The 27,948-nt window shown below is 41.5% G+C and overlaps 1 protein-coding gene across 7 annotated transcripts in view; it reads left to right on the top strand.

Annotated features, from left to right (window-relative positions):
• The first annotated feature begins 12,292 nt into the window (after positions 1–12,292).
• EXOC6B (exocyst complex component 6B) overlaps positions 12,293–27,948 on the top strand; it is a 610,253-nt gene continuing 594,597 nt past the window's right edge. For all 7 annotated transcript variants that reach the window (XR_003524522.1, XR_003524523.1, XM_027620966.2 and 4 more), the window contains exon 1: positions 12,293–12,512. Coding sequence is in view for 5 of the 7 variants with exons in the window: in XM_027620966.2 (XP_027476767.1) it covers positions 12,400–12,512 (113 nt within the window). In the remaining 2 variants the exon portion in view is untranslated. The remainder of the gene's footprint in view (positions 12,513–27,948) is intronic.

Below are 27,948 nucleotides of genomic sequence, written 5' to 3' on the forward strand. Positions count from 1 at the left end.
TGTTATACAATCTGTGGTCAGTGATTACAACTCACTGAAAGCTCAGATGATGGTTAGCATTTTTTAGCAATAAAGTTTTTTTTAATTAAGATATAAACATTGTAGGTTTTTTTGACATAATGCTGTTGCACACTTAATAGACTACAGTGTAGTTTAAACCACTTTGATATGTACTGGGAAACAAAAAAACTCATTTAACTCACTTTATTGTAATACTTGCTTTATTGCAGTGGCCTGGAACTGAACCTACAATATCTCCATGGTATGCCTGTAATTTATTGAACCATTTCTCTACTGATGGATATTTAGGTTGTTTCCAATCTTTTCGCTATTACAAACAGTGGTGCATGGATGATGTCATTTATACATGTGCAAGAATATCTGTAGAATAAATTTCTGGAAGTACAGTTGGATTAAAAAATATTGACACTTATTTTGACCAGTACTGCCAAATTGCCTTCCCTAGAGGTTGAACCAATTTATACTTCCACCAGCCACGTAGGAAATGACTCTTTCCCCACACCCTTCGAGCATCGGTTATAATCAAACCATCTATAGACCCAATGCACCCCTCTTTGGGTTTGGTTAATTTGCTAGGGAGCTCACAGAACTAAGGAAAGCAGTTTGCTTATTAGGTTACCAGTTTATACAAAGGATATTAAAGGGTGCAAATGGACAGCCAGACAAAATGGACAGCCAGACAAAGAGATCTATCAGGGTTTGTCTGGAAGGGATCTGAATGCAGGAGCTTCTCTCCCAGTGCATTTGGGGGGGCACCCCCTTCCTGGCACAGGATGCATTCTGGTTTCACAACCTGGAAGCTCTCCAAACCCCAGACTCAAGGATTTTTGTGGAGCCTCATTATGTAGGTATGACTGGTTAAACCATTGACCACTAGGGTACCTGGGTGGCTCAGTCGGTTAAGCATCTGCCTTCGGCTCAGGCCATGATCCCGGGGTCCTGGGATCGAGTCCTGCATTGGGCTCCCTGCTCAGCAGGGAGTCTGCTTCTCCCTCTGCCTCTGCTTCTCTCTCTCTGTCTCTCATGAATAAATAAATAAAATTAAAAACCAAAACCAAAACCATTGACCTAGTGAACTTCATTGACCCATTGAATTCAATCTGGTGTCGCCTGGGTGGCTCAGTCAGTTAAGTGTCTGCCTTTGGTCTGGGTCATGATCCCAGAGTCCCGGGATCAAGTCCTGCATTAGGCTCCCCCCTTGGAGGGGAGTCTGTTTCTCCCTCTGCCTCTCCCCACCGACCCCTGTTTGTGCTCTCTCTCACTCTCAAACAAATAAAACAAACAAACAAACAGAAGAACTCAATCTCTAGCCCCTCTTTCCTGCCTGGAGTTTAGAGGATGGAGCTGAAAGTTCCAAACCTCTAATCACCTGGTTGGTTTCCCTGGCAACCAGCTTCTGTCCTTAGGTTGCCTAGGGGCTTTGCAAAAGTAACCTTATTAACATCAACTTATGTGTGGTTGAGGGGGCTTGTTATGAATAACAAGACACCCATTTTATCTTTTCCACTCAGGAACTGAGGATAAAAGTTAAAATGTTATAACAAAAGATGATCCCATCGCTCTCATCCCTTGGGAAATTCCAAGGGTTTTGGGAGCTGTGAGCCAGGAACTATGGTTGAAGACAAAACATATATATTTCTTATAAACGACACTATCATAGGTTTATAATAGTATGTGGTAGGCAGAATAGTGGCCCCCAAAGAATTCTGTGTTCCAATCTCTAGAAATGATGAATATGTTACCTGACAAAAGGGACTTTGCAGATGTGATTTAGGATCTTGATTTGGGTTTGTCCAGAATGTTCTAGGTGGGCCCAACGTGAGCAGGCTTATAAGGGCCTTTCTGAGTTAAGGAGGGGTCCAGGAATGTCTGGGTGAGAAAAGGAGTCGTAATGACAGAAGTAGAGGGCAGAGTGACAGAAGTGGTGGCTTTAAAAGGACCACAATTAGCAGGGAGAAACTGTGCAAGACAAGGAGATGGATTCTCCCCTGGATCCTCCGGAAGGAACGCAGCCCTGTGGACACCTTGATTTTAGCCCAGTGAGACCCCCTTCAGACTTCTGACCTACAGAACTGTAAGATGATACATTTGTACTGTTTTAGGCCACTATGTGGGAATTTGTGACAGCAGCAATAGGGAACTAATACATGGTAGTCGTGGTATAATTTCTGTATTTTAGAAAGATGGCTCCATCACCTCTCCACCACCTAACCCTCTAAGCACTTGCATCTATACCCTCCTTCCTTTTCCAATGGATGAACACCCCAGCCCCCATCAAAAGCCAGTGTTAACTCCCCAAAGACCAACAGTAAAATTTGTTCATCAAGGTAAGCTTAGTTTGTTAGACTTGCTGAAAAAAGGGAGAACAGCACTTGCTGGAGTCTTAGCAGTGTCTCCAAGGGTGTCATGAGGACAGGGTGTCGTAGGGCTAGGGCTGGGTGATTTTAAGGTGCCTCCTGCCAGGAGGAGAGCTGGGTAGGATTGAGCAAGTGTATAACACTTTTGGAATGGTGAGCATGAGGTGAAGTCTTCAGTGAGGTGAAGGTCTAAAGGAGTCTTGATGAGTAAGTCATTTTAGTTGGGTCACAGTCTTCTCTCCCAGGAGCAGGTCTTTCCTGGAGCCACCAGCTAAATTACCATTACTGGATTTCAGTATTGTTTAACACAAGGACAGGAAGGTATGCCCAGTTCCAGAATTGAGAAATACAGGATCGGGGACTTAGGCTGGCATCGCCATTCACCAGAAACTCTACTTAGTGGTCTGGACCTGGTTCCTTCTCTTTACTCAAGAATGTTGTCCTACAACGTTGCCTCTCTCTTTTAGCCTTGTCAATTCTTTCTCTCTGCTGGATCATTCCATCTTAAAAACTAAACTAAACTAAAAATCTCCCCACAGGCCCCTTTAACATCTCCCCCATTTCTGTTTCCCTTTATAGAAAAACTTCTTGAGAGAGTTGTCAGTGGTTATTGGATTCACCCTTTACCTTCCACTCCAGCCATTCTCCCCCCACCCCCATTGCCCCATATGCTCCTACTACATGAGCCTTCTTTAGGTTTCCAGAACACTTCAAACGTGTTTCTGCCTCAGGGCTTTGCACTGTCTCTACCCTTTGTCTTGACTGCTTCCCCTTCACCTGCCATCTTCACATGGCTGGCTTCTTCTTGTCATTCAGAGAGACATCTTCTCTGATCATCAACCTAGAAATTACATGTGCAGGCACTATTATGTCACTCTGCTTTTTAAAAAAATGTTTATGTATTTTTATTGTGGCAAAATATACATAGCACAAAATTTACCATCTTAATAATTTCAAGTGTATAATTCAGTGGCATTGAGTACATGCACAGTGTTGTGTAACCATCACCACCACCCATCTCCAGAACTTTTCCATCTTTCCAAACTTAGACTGTATATATCCATTGAACAACACCTCTCATCTCCTCTGCACCTCCAGCCCCTGCCAACCATTATTTAATTTCTGACTTTAAGAATTTGTCTCTTCAAGGTACCTCACAGAAGTGGAGTCACACAATATTTGTCCTTTTGCATCTAGCTTATTTTATTTTTTATTTTTTAAAAGATTTTATTTATTTATTTGAGAGAAAGAGAGCACATGAGAGGGGGGAGGGTCAGAGGGAGAAGCAGACTCCCTGCCGAGCAGGGAACCCGATGGTGGGACTCGATCCTGGGACTGCAGGATCATGACCTGAGCCGAAGGCAGTTGCTTAACCAACTGAGCCACCCAGGTGCCCTGTATCTAGCTTATTTTAGCATTATGTCTTTAGTCAGAAGTCCATTCTTTTTAAGGCTGAATAATATTCACATATATGTAATATATATTACCATATTATATATTATAATATATACACACACTCATACATACAGATGAATGGACATTTGGGTAGTTTCCATCTTTTGGCTAGTTTCCATCTTTTGGCTATTGTGAATAACGCTATAATGAATACTGGGGTACAAGTATCTGTTCGAGTCCCTGGTTTCAGTTCTTTTGGGTATATACCCAGGAGTGGAATTGCTGGATCATATGATGATTCAGTGCTTAATTTTTTGAGGAACTGCCATACTGGTTTCCACAGTGGCTACACCCAGTAGTCATTAGTGTTCTAATTTCTCCATATCCACACCAACCCCTTGCTATTTTCTGGGCTTTTTTTTAAATTTTTTGTAATAACTATCCTAATGGGTGAAATAAACTCCATTTTAATTCTGTAAATAACCCCTGTAACTAGCTGGGATTTTTACACACACACAGACACACACATACACAAACACAAACACACACATTTTTATTGTTCTCCACCTATGCTGTAAGCTCTGTAAGAACACGAATTTTTTTTTTTTTTTAAGAGAGGGAGGTGGGGGAATAACGGAGAAGAAGAGGGAGAGAGAAAAATTTTTTTTAATAAAATCTTTTTTCCTTTTTAAAGATTTTATTCACCTATTTGAGAAAGAGAGAATGACAGAGAGCATGAGAGGGAAGAGGGTCAGAGGGAGAAGCAGACTCCCCGCTGAGCAGGGAGCCCGCTGTGGGACTCGATCCCGGGACTCCGGGATCATGACCTGAGCCGAAGGCAGTCGATTAACCAACTGAGCCACCCAGGCGCCCCGGGAGAGAGAAAATCTTAAGAAACTCCACACCCAGTATGCAGTCCCATGCGGGGCTTGATCTCAAAACCCTGAGATCATGACCTGAGCCGAAATTGAGTGGGATGCTTAACTGACTGAGCCACCCAGGTGCCCCAGGATGGGGATTTTTGTCTCTCTTGTTACCACTATGTCTCTAGCACCTGAGAGTGCCTAGCAAGCCACAACAACCGTAATGACAGTAGCCACAGTATAATAGCCAACATCGATCCAGCACTTATTATGTGCCAGGCACTGTTTTTTTTTTTTTTTTTAAAGATTTTATTTATTTATTTGACAGTGAGAGACAGCGAGAGAGGGAACACAAGCAGGGGGAGTGGGAGAGGGAGAAGCAGGTTTCCCACAGAGCAGGGAACCCGATGCGGGGCTCGATCCCAGGACCCTGGGACCATGATGCTTAATGACTGAGCCACCCAGGTGCCCCCCAGGCACTGTTTTATAACAATATACCAATCCTAGAAGAGAGGTATTCTTATTACCATTATCATCCTGATTTACAGGTAATTGAGGCCTGGGAAATTTGCATAGGGTTACACAGTGAGTGTCATTGTGGTTGCTCAAAAAATGATTTTGGAATAGAAGAGCAAAGGAATGAATGATGGGGAAGGAGGATTTTAGGAAAATGAGTTGGTAGACTATTATAGAAGTCCCAGCACAGGATGTTAAACCTTAACTTCTGATGGTAGCTGTGGTGCTAGACCAAGGGTGGGGAAATCCAAGACACCGTGGAAGGAGAATCATTGACAAGACTTCATGGTGTAAATGTGTATTCAGGAATGTCTCTCTAGGGTACAGGAAAATGAGATTGTCTAGGATGGGCACACGGGTTGTGAGAGGGAGTTTAAGACAGACTTGGGGAGATGAAGGAAAAACTAATCCCAAACACCTGTGATCACACCATATACTTTGGGACTTGGCTGTTCTCAATGGAGCACTTGATTGTATTGTCTTTGTGACGTTTCCTATTTGGTGTAGAGCAGAATAATGTCTTGAGCTTCTACATTGTCTTTCACTCTCCTGATTTCCTTCCCCCATTCCAGGGAGGCAGTCTGGCTTCGGATACCATTGTCTCAGAGCCATTTGCAATAGCAAGACAGAAATGAAAGTAGTCAGAACTCAGGGAAGTCTGAGTTCCTCAGTGGGTTCACCCTAGGGTATCGGGAGAGAGAACATGCCAGTGTCTGAAGGGATAAGGCTGAAGTGGAGAGGGTAAAGGGAGGGAAGAGTTCTCCAAGATTTGGGGGTGATTTAGGGGTTCTCAAGCATGTGGGAACCCTGGCCTGTCCCCTTGGGATGCCCTATGGAAATGGTGAGACAGGAGAAAGGAATGGCCAATTAATGCACCCCAGACACCAGGGTTACCGACCCCACAATGCTTCCTAAGGGGAAGGGTGGTTTGGAGGCTGTGGACCCCCCCCAACCCCCACCCCCCACCCAGGGCTGGTTCAATGAACATGATAGCTGAAGAGCACCCCTCGAATGTTGTGCTTCAGGAAAGCCCTCTGGGCCTTTGCCCAAGCCTGGATTGAGACTAAATCTCTGCTCACCAGAAGGTTGAGATAGATTCAATTTGATTGAAGAGAATTAAAGTAATGCACCATTTCTTGCATTTCCAGTTTATAAAGCAAAATTTATAACTGCTTTGTGTGTGCTAGTTGGCTTCCCTAGATGAGACAAGACACTCTCTAAATGCAGGGATCACTCTTTATTACTCATTTGGTCAATAAAGATTTATTAAGGACCTACTGTATACCAGGCACTGATCTAGATACTGGGTATATTTTAAACAACTCAGACATGGTCCCTGCACCATTAGATTTACAGTGAGGGAGAAAGAAACAAAGAAACAAACAACAAGTATATGATTATAAGTTGGGATGAGTGCTATGAAGGAAGAGAATGGGGTCTTCATCTTCGCAGCCAAGTTTCTCACCCTAAGCCAGTGCTGTGACCGCAGAGGAACTTAGTGCACTAACTCAGCCCCTGTCTTCCCTCCTCTATGGGAGCAGCACCTTGACCAAATCCCAAGGTCCCTGGCTTTTTTTTTTTTTTAAAGATTTTATTTATATGACAGAGAGAGACACAGCGAGAGAGGGAACACAAGTAGAGGGAGTGGGAGCAGGAGAGGCAGGCTTCCCGCTGAGCAGGGAGCCCGATGTGGGGCTCCAGAACCCCGGGATCATGACCTGAGCCAAAGGCAGACGCTTAACAAATGAGCCACCCAGGTGCCCCCCAAGGTCCCTGGCTTGATCGTTACTTCTCTTATGGCCAGGCCTGCCAGACCTTTTCTTTCTTTTTTTCTTTCTTTCTTTCTTTCTTTCTTTCTCTCTCTCTCTCTTTCTTTCTTTCTTTCTTTCTTTCTTTCTTTCTTTCTTTCTTTCTTTCTTTCTTTCCTTTCTTCCTTCCTTCCTTCCTTCCTTCCTTTCTTTTCTTTCTTTCTTTCTTTCTTTCTTTCTTTCTTTCTTTCTTTCTTTCTTTCTTTCTTTCTTTCTTTCTCTTTCTTTCTTTCTTCCTTTCTTTCTTTCTTTTTTCTTTCTTCTTTCCTTCTTTCTTTTTTAAGATTTTATTTATTTATTAGAGAGAGAGATTGCTAGAGACAGAGAGAGAAGGAGCAGGGGGAGGGTGAGGGGCAGAGGAAAGGGAGAAGCAGACCCCTTGCTGAGCAGGGAGCCCGACGCGGGGCTCCATCCCAGTACCCTAGGATCATGACCTGAGCCAAAGGCAAGTACCCAACCGAGTCACCTAGGCACCCCCTGCCAGGTCTTTTCAATGTGGACTTTTAATACTTCAAACACCATGCTCAAGTCATTAGTCACATCAGTCACGTTCTGTTTGTCACTGTCTCTCAGGGGATAACTGACCTAACTCACCTAAGACCTACTAACTCCCATTCATCCTGCAGCCCTCAACAGAAACGTAAATTGTGAAGCCTAAAGTGGTCAAGATTTTGGTGTGTTTGCCGGTCTGTAAGATGGCTGATGTGGCCAGAGGGGGCCAACCCAGGAAGAGCGGTGCGAGATGAAGCCGGGGTGGTCGGGGGGGAAGGTGCACAGGACCATGGTTTAAGTTTGGATTTTGTTCTAAGTGCAATGGGAATGATGTGAGGATTTTAAGCTGAGGAATATCTGTCTAATTTGTATTTTCAGCCATATCCCATAGTGCCAGGTATTTGGGTAAGCGACTATTTGGTTGTTTGATGACTACTTTGCCAAAATGGAGAGGAGAAGCCATCTATGGAGATGGCTTCTTTATGGCTAACAAAGACTGACAAGTTAAAAACCCAAAAGTGCAGGGTTGAAGCCCTTACAAGTTCCCAACCATTTTAAAGTTTATTTATTTATTTATTTGAGAGAGAGAGAGAGAGCGCACATGAGAGGAGAGAGGGTCAGAGGGAGAAGCAGACTCCCTGCTGAGCAGGGAGCCCGATGCGGGACTCGATCCTGGAACTCCAGGATCATGACCTGAGCCGACGGCAGTCGCTTAGCCAACTGAGCCACCCAGGCGCCCTCCCAACCATTTTAAAGTGGAGCAGCCCTGCGACGGTCAGGTCCTGGAAAAGTTGACAAGTTGTCCTAATTTCCCCTTGCTTCACTTCTCCCTTCTCCAGTCTGACCAGATCATTGAGGGAGATTTTTTTTTTTTTTAATTCCCTGTGTTTCCTGATTTATGTTGGTGTGTCAGAGATTCCAGGCAGTGTAGAGCGAAGTAATGAGCGAAGCTTACCGTTTTCAGGGACTGGCAAATTAGGGTGAGAGATGGCAAGAAAAACTGCTCACACATGAAATGAGGCCTCTGGGCAGAGGAAAGGACCCCCAAAATCATGATTACAGAAGTTGTCTCAGGCAGGGGCCTGTGGACGGGGTCTCAGTTCCTTACTAAGTGCCACGGAAACATGGGTGATGTCAGTGTGATTGTGGCCTCAAGGGTCTGACAGAGCAGGAGGCTGACATCACCGCCCAGGGGACCCAGTGAGCTCAGACTCCAGGGAGGCCTCCTCACAGGCCCTAAAGAGGCTGGAGCAGCAAACGTGACAAAGAGAACCCTGGGGGCTGAGCTGCTTTCATGTGCTGTTCAATGATTGTTCTCCTTCACCCTCCCGCCAGCATGGAATCCTACCTCAGGACTATGGAGAGAGACAGAAGGAAGGAGCATGATTCTCTGCACCTAGGACAGGTCGGGTCTTACTGGGCCAGCCCTCTGCTGGGGCAAGCCCCTGCCCCCAAGGAGCTCACGGTACAGCTGGAGAGACAGACTTGAACAGTCAAAACAGTCAAAGAAAGTGTATGAGCTTTGAGGTTGGGCCTGGCTACTGAGCTCAGTCTGTCAAGCTATTTGCCATCTGACCTTCGGCAAGTTACTGGACCACAACGGGCCTCAGTTTTTCATCATTAAAATGGAGAAAACCATTTTTGTCTCACAGCAGGATGATGGTGAAGCCTGAGTGAGGGAAAGCCTATCCTGGAGCCCCGCAGGCATTTAATGACCAGTAGGGTCATTACTGCTACTGCTCAAGATCACACCGTGTGACGGAAACAAGGTAGAGTCATGTATTAACACGGTAGACCCTTGAACAACATGGCTTTGAACCTTGCAGGTCCACTTCTCTGCAGATGTTTTTCAATACATTTATTAGGAGAGGTCTGCTGTTGTGTGACGATTTGAGAAAACTCTCAGCCAAGCCATGTAATGGTTGATTTGCATTTCCCTGGAGGTAGCTCTGTGAAGAGGTCTTTAAGGTGATTTGGAAGGGGGCTGAGAAATTACATAATGCATGACAGTAACATGGACGCAGATGCGGAGAGACAGAATGATTTGTGTAAGCTCTCACAGTCAATTCACGGCAGTGGAGGGTATGGGTGGGATGGTATGGCCGAATGGTCAGGAAATGGGCAGTAGAATCTGATGGACCTCAGTTCAAATATCAGTTTCATCATTTACTAGCTGTGAGACTTGAGGTATTACCTCAGCTTTATAATTTCCCAGCTTTCTCATCTATAAAATGGGATACACAGTATCTACTGCAAAGGATTAATGTAAGAATTCAATGATGTACGTGAAGCACTTACTTTGTGTATTGTGCCTGGCACACAGAAAGTGCTCGATGCAGTTTAGCTACAGTGCTGGAACTGAATTAAAGGCCCCCTGACTCTTAGTTGAGTGCTTGTCTGGTCATTCCACACTGTCCTAACGTTCTCTCTATTTAGAGGGCATTCACATTAGGCAGGCTGTCTTCACTGTAGCTTTGTACACTCATCACTCCAGACACCCTTGTTGGTAATGTATGAGATTTCTGGATTCTGCGAGAGCTCAGAAAAGCTGCTGACAGCAGCAGAAGCTACTTTAATCACTACTATACATATCTGATCTACATATCAGTCTGCTTCCTGTAATGGACAAAAAGTTTTTTGCTGAGTGAGATGTTAAAATGCATGTCTGAAGGGACCCTCTGTCATGTATTTCAAGAGATCTTTAGAAATATGAAAGGCTCCATACTTTCCCTGCCTCTCCTACATCTGTCTGGGATTGTTTAAGCATGAGTAATTAAATAAAATGAGGACAGCCAGAGATTATCGAGAAACAGACAGGTTTAGCAACTTACTCAGTTCTTGGCAAACACCAGGACTTGTAACTCATTCTCCTCACTGTTGGTTTGTTTATTTTTAAAATGTGTTTTCAGTTAATAACTACTATTTTTATTGAAAAAAGCAGTATATGCACAAGGGAAAGAATTCCAAAAGTGCATACATAATTAAAAATGACCTTTCTCTTACTTCAGGTCCCTTCCTTCCAATCCTGCTTCTGGCTGCCACTACTGTTAACAATTTCTTGGCTATCTAGGGCGCCTGGGTGGCTCAGTTGGTTAAGTGACTGCCTTCGGCTCAGGTCATGATCCTGGAGTCCCGGGATCGAGTCCCACATCGGGCTCCCTGCTCAGCAGGGAGTCTGCTTCTCCCTCTGACCCTCTTCCCTCTCGTGCTTTCTATCTCTCATTCTCTCTCTCTCTGAAATAAAAAAAAAAAAAAACAAAAAACAAAAAAAAAACAATTTCTTGGCTATCTATATATATATTTTTAAGATTATTTATTTAAGAGAGAGAGAGAGAGAGCATGAACGGGAGGGGCTGAGGGAGAGGGAAAGAGAATCTCAAGCAGACTCTATGCTGAGCCTAAAGCCCAATGCGGGGCTCGATCCCAGGACCCTGAGATCATGACCTCAGCCAAAAGCAAGAGTCAGACGCTTAGCCACCCAGGCGCCCCTTGGGTATCTTTTCAGAAATATTCTATGTTATATTTCAAGTATATATAAGCATATATATAAATATTCTTTAAAAAAAACAAATGAAAACATATTCTGTCTACTGTTTCATGCCTTGCTTTTTCCCGCTCAACCCTACAATTTGGAGACAGTTTTGTATCTGAATATAGAGTGTTTTCTTTTTCTCTTTAATGATTGTGTAATAAATAATCCATGGTATGTGGCTGGAGCCCAAATGATTCACCCTCAACTTCCAGTTTGGTTCTTACACGCCTTTTTGTTGATGGCAAATTATTCTCCCAGTCACTCTGAACCAACCTTGGAGGGATACCCAAGGTCCTCCATTCCCATATCTAGTAAGTCATGCCAATTCTGCTTTTTTCCATTTCTCCATTCTCTTTCATTCTCATTGCTCCTTTCCTGGTTTAGGCCTTAAAATTCTTATAGCGTTCAGCCGTCTCCAAATTTTCTATCTCTGCAGGTGTCAGATACTTGCTCTTGATCAAGTTTTATGCCAAGGTTCTGATTGTGTCACTCTTAAAAACCTCCAGTGGATTTCCATTCACTGTATTATGTAAAAACTCAAGCAGTGATCAATAAATATGATTTTGAAATTCTAATTTGGGGAAATGCAAATGCCTGGATCAGAAAGTCTAGATGGTTTAGGACCTTTAGTCTGCATTAAAAAAACGTTTCCAAGTGCTTCTGATGCAGTCAGTTGTTGGACCAGTGGAACCATTAGAATCAAATACAAATTTCTCAGCCCAGTATTTCTCTTCAGGGTACCTTTGCAGCCCCATCTTTTACTACTACTTCTCTACACGCCAGCGCATATGAAGTTTTTGTTGGCTTTCTGGACGCTCCTAACACCTTCCAATCACACCTTTTAAACTACCAGGCCCAGTCTTTCTATGAATCCTTCACAGCCAGAAGTGATCCCTGAACTCTGTTCTCAGAACTGGCTCACAGCCACATTCTGTCTTATTTCTTAGTTTGGGGATTCTCCAGCTTTCTCCCCCTGAGAGCTTGGAAGATCACTATCTGCAGAAACCCAGTTTGTCCTTTCTTATTTTTTGCGTGTACAGAGCCTTGTGCACTTTGTGGCAAGGGTCTTAAACAAGAATTTGTGGAATCAGTGCCATTGCCTGACTTGGTTACCGTTGCACATGCGGTGTCGTTAACTGTTCTTGGCTTATAGTGGCGTTTTCTACACGCATTTGTGGATTCAAAAAATAAATGAGCAGGACCCAGTCGGTCATTGCCCAGAGAACTACAGGTCCCAGCAGGCGTTGCGCGGAACGTCGGCGGACGCGGTGATGCAAGGGGGCGTGCCGAGCCCGAGGGAGGGGTTGTCCTGCGGGTAGCCGGAGGCTGGGGAGGCTCTGGAACCTAGGGTGAGAGAGGGAGCGAAAGGTGAGGGGAGCTGAAGGAGGGGACGCGCTGCCGGGCGCCCCCAGTCTATGGAGCGGGGTAAGATGGCGGAGGCGGAGAGCCTGGAGACAGCCGCGGAGCACGAGCGGATCCTGCGAGAGATCGAGAGCACCGACACGGCCTGCATCGGGCCCACCCTCAGGTACCCCGGGGACCGGGGCCACCGATGGGCGGGCACGGGCGGGACAGGGGCCAGGCTCCTTTAGGGCTGTGCGCTCGGCCGGCCGCCCGCAGCGCCAGCAACGGCCCCTCCCTTCGAGTATCCCAGCGAGCGACCTCCACCCTCGGCGAGGCGGGTCTCCCTCCACAGCCCGGACATGGGTCCCTCCTCGACCGCCGGCGCCCACCTCCCAGTTACTCTGGAGGCTCCTCTTGCCTTCCTCCAGGCTGGGGCAGTCTTGGTTCTCCCTCCGAGGCTAGCACGGAGCTGGGCGACTAGAGCGCGCCCGGCAGATGGTGGCTCTTAGCAGATTTTCCCCTTGGGGACATCACCCTTCCCCTCCGACTCAAACCCCATCCTGTCCTAGACATAAGTCCTGCTTAACAGACAAAACAAATTCACCCATGGTCTGATGATCGGAAGTTAAACTCGTGCCTCCTTAAAATCACAGCCACTTCTCAGAAACGAGTTTCTGAAAATCTTAGGCCTGGAAGGAAGGAAGTTTCCAACCCGCGCCCCTCTCCTGGGACCGGGTACTTGCTGAATCCTGTTAGTAGGAAGACCTTTTCCAAAGGTGCAGCCTCATGGTAGTCTCATCGTTGAGAAAAAGTTATTACCCCTTCTGCCTACCCCCTTATACTCTTACTTTGCTCCCTCACCCCCATTTTATTTGTAGATGTCAAAACAAACCTCCACCTACCTCAACTTCGTGTATTTATCAAAACTCAGGCACCACTTACTATGTACAGTGCAAGACATTGTATTAAGCAATTTACAAATGAAACTTATTTCAATCGCAGAACAATCCTATTAGGTGGGTATTATTATTCCCCTCATTTTACAGATGAGGCACAGAGATGTTAAGTGACTTGCCCAAGGTCACACAGAAAGTGGGGGAGTGGTGTTTCCTCCTCAGGCTGCCTGGATCCAGGGTCTGCATTCTTAATCTCTGTTATGTCTCAATTGGTGATTATCATCTCTCTGTACGTCCTGTTAATTACTCACCAAATTCAATTTCGAGTCACCTTTCCCTTTCTCCTCTGTTTACTAGTGCCCTGGAACTAACTCATCTTCATTCTTTCTCTTGTACCTCCTAATCTCCGTGCAGTCAGTAGATAGATAATTCTCCTACCCACCTTGTACAGTCTTGGGACACTGTTCCTCCCTTCAAAAAAGGAGTTATTACTCACTACTTTTTTTTTTTCCCCCATAGGGAGAGTTGCCTTATGAAAGAGTGTTTGAATGAAGGAGGAGCAGGCTGGAGGCTTTATTCCTCATCTCCACCTACACATCTTTCGTCTCTCGGGCACATTGTTAGCCTACTTCCCTCTGTGCCCTCTCTGGTCATGACCATCCTGAGTAGTCTGCCTTTGTCCCTTTATTGTATTGGGATCATGACCGTCATACTCCTTTCTTTTCCCATTTTCTTGAGCTCTAAAGGGTGAATGATCCTTATTTCATTATCTTTTATAAAAACTACAGACTACTTACTAGTAGTCTAAGTGCATTATTAATGGTTATTAACATTGGGTTTTTATAGCACAAAATGTTACTGGAGTTAGTGAGGTTGCTGTTTCAGTATTTTACTAAGAAATTTGGCTACTGAGCTGCAGTTCGCAGTCAAGCAAAGTTCCCACTAGAGCAGTTGGGATTACCAGTTTTTAGGAAAGATTCTTTTTTTTTTTTTAAAAGATTTTATTTATTTATTTGGGAGAGAGAATGAGATAGAGAGAGCATGAGAGGGGGAGGGTCAGAGGGAGAAGCAGACTCCCTGCTCAGCAGGGAGCCCGACCGGGAACTCGATCCCAGGACTCCAGGATCATGACCTGAGCCGAAGGCAGTTGCTTGACCAACTGAGCTACCCAGGCGCCCTAGGAAGGATTCTTTATCAGAACACCATCAATATTGTCTTGAGTTGGTTGTGGTTTTCAATTGCTATCGTTCTTGGTTTATATGATAAGTGACTTCAGTTTAGTGTTATCAGTGTAGTTTGTTGTGATTTATTATGTTAACCCTCCATTGAATCATAATGCATATCTGTTCAACTGAATTTTGGCCTATAATTTTCTAGTGTCTTGACTTAGGATATATGCATTATGGTTAAAATATGTTACCCATTCTCCCTAAAATTTGCTTCATTGTTGTCACCGAGTTCTTTTTTCCCTAGAAGGTGGGGTTTTGTAGGGGTAGGTAGATTATGGGATCTTTTGCCCTAAGGGGACATGGTTAAAAAAAAAAAGGGTTTGAGAACTACTGCCCTATCCTACCAGTTTTAATTGCTTTTCTTGACTCCCTGGATCATTATTAGGGGCTCTTAATTTTTGGCCTCATCCTGTGTTTAGCAGGTAACCCTAAATCTTACTATCATCTGCAAGATTCAAGCACTTGAACATCCTGTAATGCAAGTACTAGTACCCACTGTTTTGGTCTTTCGTCTAGGTGGTTTCTGCCCATATTCATAGGGGATGATCTCACCGTTTTCCCTTATCCCATTCAGAGGCAGCAGCTTGCGCAGACTTGATGTTTCAGAGCCCACGCCTTACCCTGGATGCCCCTCCATCATTACTATCCCCTCTGTTTTTCCATCACAGTCATTACATAGGTTTGATTAAGGCATTAGGCTCTCTTCCTTAACTTTCCCCTCAACTGTAAATCTCAAATTCCTCTACCGCTCTTCATAGTCCTTTCTGTTTCTTCCATCTTTTGAAGTAGCATTTCTAAAGTACCAGATTCTTAGCTGTTCCTGAGCTGGGTTTTGTAACTGAAGAGGAACTAAAGAAGAGAACAGTAAGTTGTGGTAAATGTAAGAGTAGTATACCCATCCCCACAATATCTGCTCTTATTGCCTAACCAGTCTTTCCTTTGCCGGCTGTTGCTTGTGAATCATTACTTGCTTTCTTTCCCTTCTGGGATACCAAATTAGTCTTCCAGTCTTACCCCTTTTTGTTTGAGGAGCCACAGTGGCTTGACTTTTTCATTGTATAGCTCTCCTTATTTTAATCTTGAACAGTGCATGCAATGGTAGTCAATTGCCATATATCAAAAGGGAGTGCCTCTCCTGTTTCACTGTATTCTGAAAGGCCCAAGCATATCCACGCATATAGAGGCTGTTGCCTAACAAATTCTTTTGGGAAAGCAGCCATCTCTTTCTTCTCTGTCTTCATCTTAAAAATTATTTTGTTAGCTGCAAGTCCTAATTTTGCAGATGAGGAAAGAGACCCATAAGATATTAGGGCCTGTCTTTTTTTTTAATTTTTATTTTTAATTTCTTTTTGAAAAAGATTTATTTATTTATTTGAGAGAGAACGCATGCATGAGCAGGGGGTGGCAGAGGGAGAGAAACTCAGGCAGACTCTGTGCTGAGTGCTAAGCCCATCACGGAGCTCGATCTCACAACCGAGATCATGACCTGAGCTGAAATCAAGAGTTGGACACTCAATCGACTGCGCTACCCATGCACCCCAGGGCCTGTCTTGTTTTTAAAATAATATTGATTCTTGCTCTGTAATGCTAATACTAAAATATTGATCAGAAATCACTCATGAACAATAGCTCCATATTTTCATTTTTCAAATCCCATCACTTATTTCTGGTCTTTCATATCACTATTCAGTAGAAGTCATTTCCTCATTTTGCTCTTTGGGTACTAGCAATTAACATTCAGTCTTTTATGCTATTGAAGACTTTGTTTTTAAGCTTTTAAATTTAACAGTGAAATATACAGCCTTTAAAAATATAGCTTTATTGAGGGGTGCCTGGGTGGCTCAGTTGGTTAAGCGACTGCCTTCGGCTCAGGTCATGGTCTTGGAGTCCTGGGATCGAGCCCTGCATTGGGCTCCCTGCTCAGTAGGGAGTCTGCTTCTCCCTCTGACCTTCCTCCCTCTTATGCTCCCTGTTTCTCATTCTCTCTCTCTCAAATAAATGAATAAAATCTTAAAAATAATAAAAAATAAAATTCTTAAAAAAATATAGCTTTATTGAGATATAATTAATACACCAAACAGTTCACCCCTTTAAAGTATATAATTCACTGGTTTTTAGTATATTCACAGAATTGTATAACCATTACCATAATTTAATTTGAGAACATTTTTGTCACTTCAGCATCCATTAGTAGTCTACTCCCCAGGCAATCACAACTTTCTGTCTTTATGCAGTTGCCTCTTTTGGACATTTCATATAAACGGAACTGTACAGTGTGGGGTTGTGTGTGTGTGTGTGTGTGTGTGTGTGTGTGTGTGTGTGTGTGTGTGTTTGACTTAGCATAATATTTTCAGGGCTCATCCATGTGGTAGCTTGTGTCAGTACTTCAATTCTTTTTATTGTTGTGTAGTATTCCATTGTATGGATATACCACATTTTATTTATTCATGAGTTGATTGACATTTGGGTTGTTACCATTTGGGGTTGTTAGAACACTGCTTCTATGAACATGATTGTACTAATTTTTGTGTGGACATATGTATTCATTTCTCTTGGGTATATACATAGGAGTAGAATTTCTAGGTAAGCAACCAGTTTCCATCTAGCATGGAGCCCACTACGGGCTCGGTCTCATGACCCTGAGATCATGTCCTGAGGTGAAACCAAGAGTTGAACGCTTAACCAACTGAGCCACCCAGGCGCCCCTGCCAAACTGTTTTCTAAAATGTCAGCACCATTTTACGTTCCCACCAGCAATGCGTGAGGGTTCCAGTTTCTCCACATTCTTGTCATCACTGCTTATGATTTTTTTTTTAATATTACCTATCTTAGTGGGTTTGAAGCTGCAATTCACTGTAGTGTTGATTTGCATTTCTCTAATGGCTAATCTTTTCACGTGCTTATTAGTCATTTGTTTATCTTCTTTGGAGAAAAGTCTATTCAGATCCTTTGCTCAATTTTTAATTGGGTTGTCTTTCTGTTGTTGAGTTGTAGGAGTTCTTTACATATTCTGGATATAAGTCTCTTACCTGATATATGATTTGCAAATCGTTTCTTCCATTCTGTGAGTTGTTTTTTCATTTTCTTGATGGTATCATTTTCTGCACAGAAGTTTAATTTTTTGTAGTCCAGTCTGTCTTAAAAATATTTTTTTTGCTTGTGCTTTCCTTTTAGACTGTTGCTTTATATATTTTGTTGTTACAAACCTGTACTATTGGTGTAGGGACGGTTTTTTATCTTGCTTATTTAACTAAGTTGTTTGTAAAGCTGTCTTTTACAGAAAACAAATTGGGATGTTTTCAATTGCTGTTTTGTGCAATGTCATTTGATAATTAAATATAGGGATCTGTTTTCTGCATTTATTACTTTTGTGCCTTTGGCCACATGGCTTTGTTTTCCATCCTCTGCGTCCCCTATTACCTAAGTTGTACAGAAACCAGTTAAGCAGAATCCTTGGTTCATGACGTTGTCATTATTGGCACATGCGTGGACCTCTTTAAGCTATTAATTATTTTTATAAGGAACTTAGCACTTGAGTGGGCAAATTTTTCTCTTCTGTTAAAATGGGGATGATACCATGTACGTTATAGGAACAGTATTTAAAAAAAAGAGAGACAAAGCATTCTTCACGGTACCTGCTTTGTAGTAGTTACTCAGTGTGAGTCGTCTTCTGCCCTGTTACCTTTGAGTTTGCTCTGTGGACTTAAATATTTCTGTTTTGGGAGTTATGTTGGTTTAGTGGTTCTTCACCTTTTTTTTTTGTTTTTGTTTTTTTCTTTACTCACCTATTTGAGGGATATAATATTCATCAGTAGTCAGACCTATCAAATAATTATTTTGGGATGGAGTGGAGAATGGAGGAGATTAGGACACAGTTATAAAAGCCCCTCCAGTGATTCTGATATAATCCTCCTTGACAATCAAGGAAGGGAAAGAAATGATCTCTCATTGCTGATTGCTTATTTTTAACAAGAGCTCCCCCCTTTTTTAAAAAAGATTTTATTTATTTATTTGAAAGAGAGAGATAGAGAGCACAAGTAGGCAGAGCTGCAGGCATAGGGAGAAGGAGAAGCAAGCTCTCTGCTGAGCAGCCTGAGGCGGGGCTCACTGGGATCATGACTTGAGCCGAAGGCAGCCGCTTAACTGACTGAGCCACCCAGGCGCCCCAATAATAGCTCCCTTTTAAAAGTAACATTTTTATATTTTAATTCTGTTACATGACTTTCAAAAAGAAGAAACAGACCACAAAAACTTAATCCTACCACCCTGTCAAAACTCTTATATTTGCATACTTTTTAACTTTTTCCGTATGCGTTTTATTACATTAGGTATTAGAAGAGTGCTATACTCTATGTACTATGTTATACACAGGTTCATACATTGTTATATGTTATACAGCTAAATTGTTTTAGTGGCTTTATCCATGAATTCATTCATTCAACAAGTATTTATTGAGCAACTTTTATGCACCAGATATTCTTCTCAACTCTGGGGTGCAGCAGGGAGCAAAACAGACAAGTTCCTGCCTTTATGGACCTTAACATTCTTGTGGAACACTCACAGAATAAACAAGCAAACAGATGCATAAAGTAACGGTTGGGTATTGTTTTCGATTAGCTGTTTAGAAAAAGTTGCTCTGGCAAAGGTTTGACTAGAGTGAAGGAGCAAGCCATGTGACTCTCCAGAAGTCTTTTCCAGACAGAGGGCACAGTTAAATGTGAAAGCCCTTAGGAGAAGCATGATGGTGGGAGGCAATGGTAGGAGATCAGTCTGGGTCCAGATCATGTAGACTAAGAAAGAGGTACAAGAGCGTTTTGAGCAGCAGAGTGACATGCTCTTGGTGCTATGCGGAGATGGAGTAAGAGAGGAAAGAGGGAAGTCAGTCAAGGGGTATTTGCAGTAATGAGAGGCAAGAGGTGGCTGTGGCATGCAATAAAGTGTTGGGAGGAGGTGATAAGAAGTAACTGGATTTAAAATATATTTTGAAGGTAGAGCCAAGAGGGGTGGGGGGGACCAGGTGACTGGGTAATAGACATTAAGGAGGGCACATGATGTAATGAGCACTGGGTGTTACAGAAGACTGATGAATCACTGACCTCTACCTCTGAAACCAATAATACATTATATTGTTAATTTAATTTAATAAAAATAAATAAATAAAAAAAGAAAGTAGAGCCAAAATGTTGGATTAATTATGAGGGTTAAAGAAAAAGAATCAAGGATGATTCCAAGGCTCTTGCTTAAGTAACTGGGTGAGTGTGGTTGCCATTTATTGAGATAGGGAGTAAAGGATGAGGAACTTCATTTTTTTAAAAGATTTTATTTTATTTATTTATTTGAGAGAGAGAGAGAGCACAAGAGGGGGTAGGGTCAGAGGGAGAAGCAGACTGCCTGCCGAGCAGGGAGCCCAATGCGGGACTTGATCCCGGGACTCCGGGATCATGACCTGAGCCAAAGGCAGTCGCTTAACCAACTGAGCCACCCAGGTGCCCGGAACTTTATTTTTCTTCATAGCACTTAAACTCCTGCTTAACACATAGGCTTCTCCATTAAAATCGATTTTCCAGGTGGGGAGAGATTTTGTTTCTTTTGTTTGCTGCTGTATCTTGGGAACCTGAAAGAGTGCCTGATGTACAGTGGGTGCTCAATAAATATTTATTGAATGAATAGAATACAAGAATTGTACCACAAACTGTTAATTATCTGGGGGTTGATAAACTGATTTGTAGATTAACTGTCTTAAAAAATATGACCAGGCTATTGAGAAAAAATAAAACTGAACATCTGGAAAACTTCAACATATGAGATGTGTTTATTTTTTAGAATTACATATAATTTTATAGTTCCTCTTTTTCTTCAGCAATCAAAAGTGTAATCTAAAATAATTGGCCCCTAAAATCTGTTTAGTATTTTGTGTTGTGTTGTTAAAAGTTTGCAAATTTAAGTATGATAAATCTAGTGATTAAAATATTATAATCTAAGTGCACATTGTACAAATAAAGCTTAACATTCAGAAAAATAGAATTGTACATTTGGGGAGAAGGGGGTAGGTAGCATTAAATAAGTTTCATTACCATATGGAGTAGGAGAATGACTTTTTGTGGTTTGATAAAGAGAAGTTAGGTTTTATTTTAATAATGTCATTGAATTGTTAAGCAAATTGGAAAAATGAAAAACTGAGAAAGCTGTCTTGTTAGCTGATAAGACAGTACTGATTTGGTTCAGTTAGCAACGGACTCTGTGTCTGATTTTTTTGAGCTAAATAAACAAATTTTCATTGAAGTTCTTCCAGTGGAAGGTTATTTGATGTGTCATCTGATTATTTAGATTCAAACCACACAAACACTAATAGTCAGATGTTAAATGGGAGGATACTATTTGGCAGTCATTCCTTTGGTGAATATCAAGAGTTTATTAGTTATCAGATCCAATATATAATGCTGGTGAAACTGATCTCCTGGAAATATAATGTTGAAAATAAAAAAATGAATAGATGAATTTATTTGTCTGGATTTGAAATATTTTATTTAATTTTTCTTCGCATTCCCCCTATTTTCCCATTTTATTAGTTTGTTGTTTATTCTTCTATTGTGTTCTTCATGCATTTATAATTTTATTTTCTCCCCTTTTCATACAATAAGTAATACGCTGTATATACAGTTCTGCAGCTCATCAATATATTTTGGAGAGCTGATCATACCTGTATTTAGAGGTTTTCCTTGTTTTTAACAGCTACATAATATTCCATTGTGTGACTCTACCATGGTCTATTCAGCCAGTCCCCTATTTCTGTATAGTGGGGTTATTTCTAGTCTTTTGCTGGACAAAATAATGCAGCAATGATTAACCTTGAACATTTGTCATTTCTTCTTTCTTTCTTTCTCTTTTTTTTTAAGATAATGTGTGGGTGTGTGAAGGGAGGGGAGAGGCAGAGGGAGAGGGCACCCCCATTTGTTATTTCTTATTGTACTTTTCATACTTTATACTTTAGGGTAGATCCCCAGATGAGTGATTGCTGGGGCGGGGGTGGGGAGTGGTGTGCCTGGGTGGCTCACTTGGTTAAGCGTCTGACTTTGGCTCAGGTCATGGTCTCAGGGTCCTCTCCTGCCCCTTTTGCCCCTCCCCCGGCTTATGCTTGCTTTCTCTCTCTCTCTCAAATAAATAAAGTCTTAAAAAAATTCTTTCAAAAAAAAGAGTGCTTGCTGGCTAAACTGGTGAATCTATATGTAATTTGGTATGTATTACACTCTTTTTTTTTTAAAAGATTTTATTTATTTATTAGAGAGAGAGAATGAGAGATAGAGAGCACGAGAGGAAAGAGGGTCAGAGGGAGAAGCAGACTCCCCGCCGAGCAGGGAGCCCGATGCGGGACTCGATCCCGGGACTCCAGGATCATGGCCTGAGCCGAAGGCAGTCGCTTAACCAACTGAGCCACCCAGGCGCCCTGTATTACACTCTTTAGAGGTTGGACTATTTTGCTCTCCTTCTAGTGGTCTATGATATTGCTCATTTCTCCATAGTTCTTTCCACAAAGAGTGTATTAGACTTGATTTTTTGCCAATATGATAAATGTTAAATGGTATTTCAGTGTAGTTTTCATTTGTACTTCTATGAGTGAGGCTGAACATCTCTTCTATGTTTAAAGGTTTTTTTGTATTATCTGTGTGTGTGTGTACTGTCTCTATCCTTTGCTTATTTTTCTGTAAAGTTGGTATTTTTCTTTGATTTCACAGCATCAGTAAAGAACCTTTTGTTGTTATGCTTTGCTTAAATACGCCAGGAGTATACAGAACGCAGTAAATTTTGATTACTAAAACAAAGAAACCATTGTTTTTTAAGGAATGAAAGCCTCAAACTTGCCTTTTCATTATTTTAGTTGCAAGGGGATATGAATAAGCAGACATTTTATTTTATTTTATTTTTTAATATTTTATTTATTTAATTGACAGAGAAAGAGAGACAGCGAGAGAGGGAACACAAACAGGGGGAGTGGGAGAGGGAGAATCAGGCTTCCGCTGAGCAGGGAGCCCGATGTGGGACTCGATCCCAGGACCCTGGGACCATGACCTGAGCCGAAGGCAGTCGCCCAACCAACTGAGCCACCCAGGTGTCCCTAAGCAGACATTTTAAAAGAATTAAAAAAAATCTTATTTCAGGAGCTCCTGAATGAAATGACATTGTAAATTTGAAATAGCAGAGATAGTTGGGGTGGGGGGAAGACTTAGTAAAAATCAAAACTGAGTTACACACAGACCTGAGCTTAAACACATGAGACCCGAGGTGATTATTAATAGGTAATTTTTTTTTTAAAGATTTTATTTACTTATTTGAGAGAGAGAATGAGAGACAGAGAGCATGAGAGGGAGGAGGGTGAGAAGGAGAAGCAGACTCTCTGCCGAGCAGGGAGCCCGATGCGGGACTCGATCCCGGGACTCCAGGATCATGGCCTGAGCCGAAGGCAGTCGCTTAACCAACTGAGCCACCCAGGCGCCCTGTATTACACTCTTTAGAGGTTGGACTATTTTGCTCTCCTTCTAGTGGTCTATGATATTGCTCATTTCTCCATAGTTCTTTCCACAAAGAGTGTATTAGACTTGATTTTTTGCCAATATGATAAATGTTAAATGGTATTTCAGTGTAGTTTTCATTTGTACTTCTATGAGTGAGGCTGAACATCTCTTCTATGTTTAAAGGTTTTTTTGTATTATCTGTGTGTGTGTGTACTGTCTCTATCCTTTGCTTATTTTTCTGTAAAGTTGGTATTTTTCTTTGATTTCACAGCATCAGTAAAGAACCTTTTGTTGTTATGCTTTGCTTAAATACGCCAGGAGTATACAGAACGCAGTAAATTTTGATTACTAAAACAAAGAAACCATTGTTTTTTAAGGAATGAAAGCCTCAAACTTGCCTTTTCATTATTTTAGTTGCAAGGGGATATGAATAAGCAGACATTTTATTTTATTTTATTTTTTAATATTTTATTTATTTAATTGACAGAGAAAGAGAGACAGCGAGAGAGGGAACACAAACAGGGGGAGTGGGAGAGGGAGAATCAGGCTTCCGCTGAGCAGGGAGCCCGATGTGGGACTCGATCCCAGGACCCTGGGACCATGACCTGAGCCGAAGGCAGTCGCCCAACCAACTGAGCCACCCAGGTGTCCCTAAGCAGACATTTTAAAAGAATTAAAAAAAATCTTATTTCAGGAGCTCCTGAATGAAATGACATTGTAAATTTGAAATAGCAGAGATAGTTGGGGTGGGGGGAAGACTTAGTAAAAATCAAAACTGAGTTACACACAGACCTGAGCTTAAACACATGAGACCCGAGGTGATTATTAATAGGTAATTTTTTTTTTAAAGATTTTATTTACTTATTTGAGAGAGAGAATGAGAGACAGAGAGCATGAGAGGGAGGAGGGTGAGAAGGAGAAGCAGACTCTCTGCCGAGCAGGGAGCCCGATGTGGGACTCGATCCCGGGACTCCAGGATCATGACCTGAGCCGAAGGCAGTCGCTTAACCAACTGAGCCACCCAGGCGCCCCTTAATAGGTAATTTCTTAGAGATTTGTTTCATGACAGTGGGAAAGAAGAGTAAAGCCATTTTATTTATTTAAATTTTTTTTAAAGATTTATTTATTTGACAGAGAGAGAGACAGCGAGAGAGGGAACACAAGCAGGGGCAGAGGGAGAGGGAGAAGCAGGCTTCCTGCCGAGCAGACAGCCCGATGTGGGGCTTGATCCCAGGACCCTGGCAGATGCTTAACGACTGAGCCACCCAGGTGCCCCGAGTAAAGCCATTTTAAAATAGTATCTGCCGGAGTATTTAGAAAACAAAGACGACAGTTTGCTCAAAGACTCACCAGTATTGCATGAACTTTGTTCCAGTATTTGAATGAAGGAGAATTTAGGGACAACAGTAATGAAATATTTTAATACTTTGGCTATTTTTAAAAAACACTTTGTGATGTGTATCTATAAATTATATTTATTTTATAATTATATTTATATTTTCCATTTCTGCAGAATGGTAAATGGTAAATGTTTTCCCCTAACTGCAGGTAACTTAATATTTCTGCCACGTCTGACTAATCTTCTCTTATTCTGGTTGACAGTTTACTGTTCTTTGTCTCTCTTTTTTTTCTGATTTTCCCCTTGCCTTGTTCTAGACAGGGATTAGACAATTTCTAGAAATCTACAGGATTTAAAAAGTGCACATAATAGATACATCCAAAATGGTGAGGAAATTGGGGTATGAGAAAGCAAAGGTAGGGAGAAGACTATGAAGTCAAGAGTGAGAGCAATTAAAAGATCCACATTTGAAGGTCTGTACATTTTCTAAAGGTAGGCCATCAGTTTGACTCTAGGCTTTCCAGCAGATAGTGCAAAAAAGAGACATGCTCTGTTATTTGAATCATGGTGTTGTAAAATTAAAAAGTAGTTGCTTAAGGAGAAGCACAGCTATTCTTGGTTCGGTGTAAGACCAGAGAACTCTCTCCCATATGTCCTCACAAAGAAGGCCCTGTATAATGTAACTTTAATATCCATATAGTAAATGCAGCAATATGTGACAGGCTGTTACTTATATTGTCCTTTAGTGAAAGCATATGGCATAACCAAAATACAATTTAGTAAAGGCAGATCTGCAGGGAGCCAAAGGAATTCAGTTCTCTGCTGGTCTTGGCTTACTAAAGGCATAGATTTTATAATACCTGTAGTGGAAGTTGAAAGGGCATTATCCCCCTGCCCTTTTATTGTTTGATCATTGATCACTTTGAGAATCTTATGAACTCTATCTCCTTTTCCTTAGTAAAATGTGTATGTATCCAGTCTCCATGATTTCTGATGTGGAAGAGTGTATGCATTGCATATATGCTGGTAAATTCTTCAGAAGTACTACTTTTAATAGTCAAGGTTTTTGATAGTAAAAAAGAGTATCAGTAAGTTCAAGGTTATGTATTTTTTTGTCTGTTTTTCTTAATGTATCACTTGCCTATATTTTTAATTAAGCGCAGAGCTAAACCAGCTGTGGGTTGGATTAATACCTATTTATGAAAATTGAAGAGGCTGATACAAGCCACCTTATTCCTCCAGAAGAAGTGGAGTGAGAGTATCCAATGATAAGGCAAAGATTCTTCTTTAGAAGTAATTTGGGATGTGTTCTAGCACTGAAATAAATGCTGTTAAGTCCACAATGATTTTATTTGGAATAATCTTAAATTTGATGTTGAAAAATAACCAACCCACCTTGGCCGTTTAAAAATTTGCCAATGAATAAAGTAACCATAGATGTTTGCCTTAAGCTATACAATTTGGAATATACTGTCTGGAAAATGTATGCCTCACTAAGGAGGTTATTTACCTGGAACCTACCCTGTTCTAGGTTTATAAATTAAAAAAAAAAGAAATATGCAACTCCAAGAGCATAATGACTGATAAAAGAATTTTTTTTAAAAGATTTTATTTATTTATTTGAGATTGAGTGAGAGAGAGAGAGAGAGAGCAGAGGCCAGGGGAGAGGCAGAGGGAGAGGGAGAAGCAGACTCCCCACTGAGCAGGGAGCTCAATGCGGTGCTCAATCTCAGGACCCTGGGATCATGACCTGAGCCCAAGGCAGACGCTTAACCGACTGAGCCACCCGGGTGCCTGATTGATACAAGAAATTTAAGCATGTGATATATATTTGTATAACTAAAATTTAGAACTTTGAAATACACATTATCTGGTGAAACATCCAAGTGAACAAGATCTCTCACAGTGCAACCAACTAGATTACCCTAATGTGATCTATGATGATACATATGGATTGAACACTGTTACAAATACCTGCTTGCCTTTCAGTTTTGAAGATAATCACATTAACATGTACCTTGCACTGTAGTGAACTTACCTTTAGTCACGACTGTGGTTTGATAATCCAGATTGATCAGTGGATTAAAGCAAAAGTAAAAACAATGATAAACTTTTTTTTTAAAAGAACAGTTCTATCATTTTTTGAGTTTTTAGATGCTTCCAGTGTTTAGAATGCTAGATAAATGTTCTCTTGTATGTTAGATAAATGATGAAGGCCATTTGCCAAAAATGATGATTTGGCTTAAAAATACAAGCTCTTTTGCTATATTTGTTTTTGATTAAGAAGCTGTGGAATAACACAGGCTTCTAATTTTGATTGTGCTTTTATATACTTGGAACATGACAAACTCTGTGACTAAAGTACATCTTTTGGCAGTATATTGTCTAATGGAGCACTGACATCTTGCAGCATGTTGCAAGCCGGGTGTTTACTCCTATTGTTCTCAGTATCTCTATTTTTGAAACTTGGCTTCTTTGTTTTTCTCTTTGCAGATTGTACCTTTGTTTCTTTCCTTATATTTGTGCTTGCTTTTTAGTTTTTGTACCCCCCTTCTATTTCCTGTAATTTAGAACTTTAAAACACATATTATTCAGCAAAACATCTAAGAAGACAAGAATTACCACAGTGCAGCTAACTTCCACTTGCTGGGATAGCTCTACTGCCGATAAACAATAAAATTCTAGAGGTATTGATATAAAATGTGATCTTCCCAAGCAATAAGAATGAGTAAAAACAGCAGACATCAAGGTTGACTGAATATGTTATGAAACATTTTGGTAAGGAGTTTGATTTTGGGAAAGACATGTTTGTATAACATATTATAAAAAAAGGAGAGAAATAAGGGAACTAGCCAAGCAATTTGTTTTTGGTGAGGTAGAAGAATTTCTTGACATTTGTAAGGAAGAAGTGTACAATGACGATCTTTTGGCATTGGAGTAGTAAAAGTAAGAGGAAAGTGAAATGTGGCTGTGACTATATACATTATTTGCTTTTTTAAAAATTAAAATTTTCATTTTGAGATAATTATAGATTCATGTGCAGTTGTAAGAAATAATACACAGATCCCTTGTACCTTTACCCAGTTTCCTACAATGGTAACATTTGGCAAAACTGTAGTACACTATATCATGACCAAGATATTGACATTGTGTCTTCAAGGTCAGGATTTAGAATACTTCCATCACTACAGGGATCCCTTACATTGCCTTTTTACAGACACAACAGCTTTCTTTTTTCTCCATCCCTTCTTTAGCCCCTGACAACCACTAATCTGTCTTCTATTTCTATAATTTTGTCATTTCAAGAATGTTATATAAATGGAATCATACAGTATGTAACTTTTTGGAATTGGTGCTTCTCACTCAGCATTAATTCCCTGGAAATTCATCCCAGCTGGTGTATGTATAGTTTGTTCCTTTTTATTGCTGAGTAGTATTCCACGGGATGGCTGTGCCACAGTTTGTTCAGTTATTCACCCATTGAAGAAGATCTGGGTTGTTTCCAGCTTTTGAATATTAAAAGTAAAGCTGTTATAAACATTTGTGTAAAGGTTTTTGTGTGCACATATGTTTTCATTTCTTTTGGGTGTATACCTAGGCGTGGAATTGCTGGGGCATATGGTAACTCTATGTTTAACTTTTTGAG

This window comes from Zalophus californianus, chromosome 8, assembly GCF_009762305.2.
Source record: "Zalophus californianus isolate mZalCal1 chromosome 8, mZalCal1.pri.v2, whole genome shotgun sequence".
Lineage (NCBI taxonomy): Eukaryota > Metazoa > Chordata > Mammalia > Carnivora > Otariidae > Zalophus > Zalophus californianus.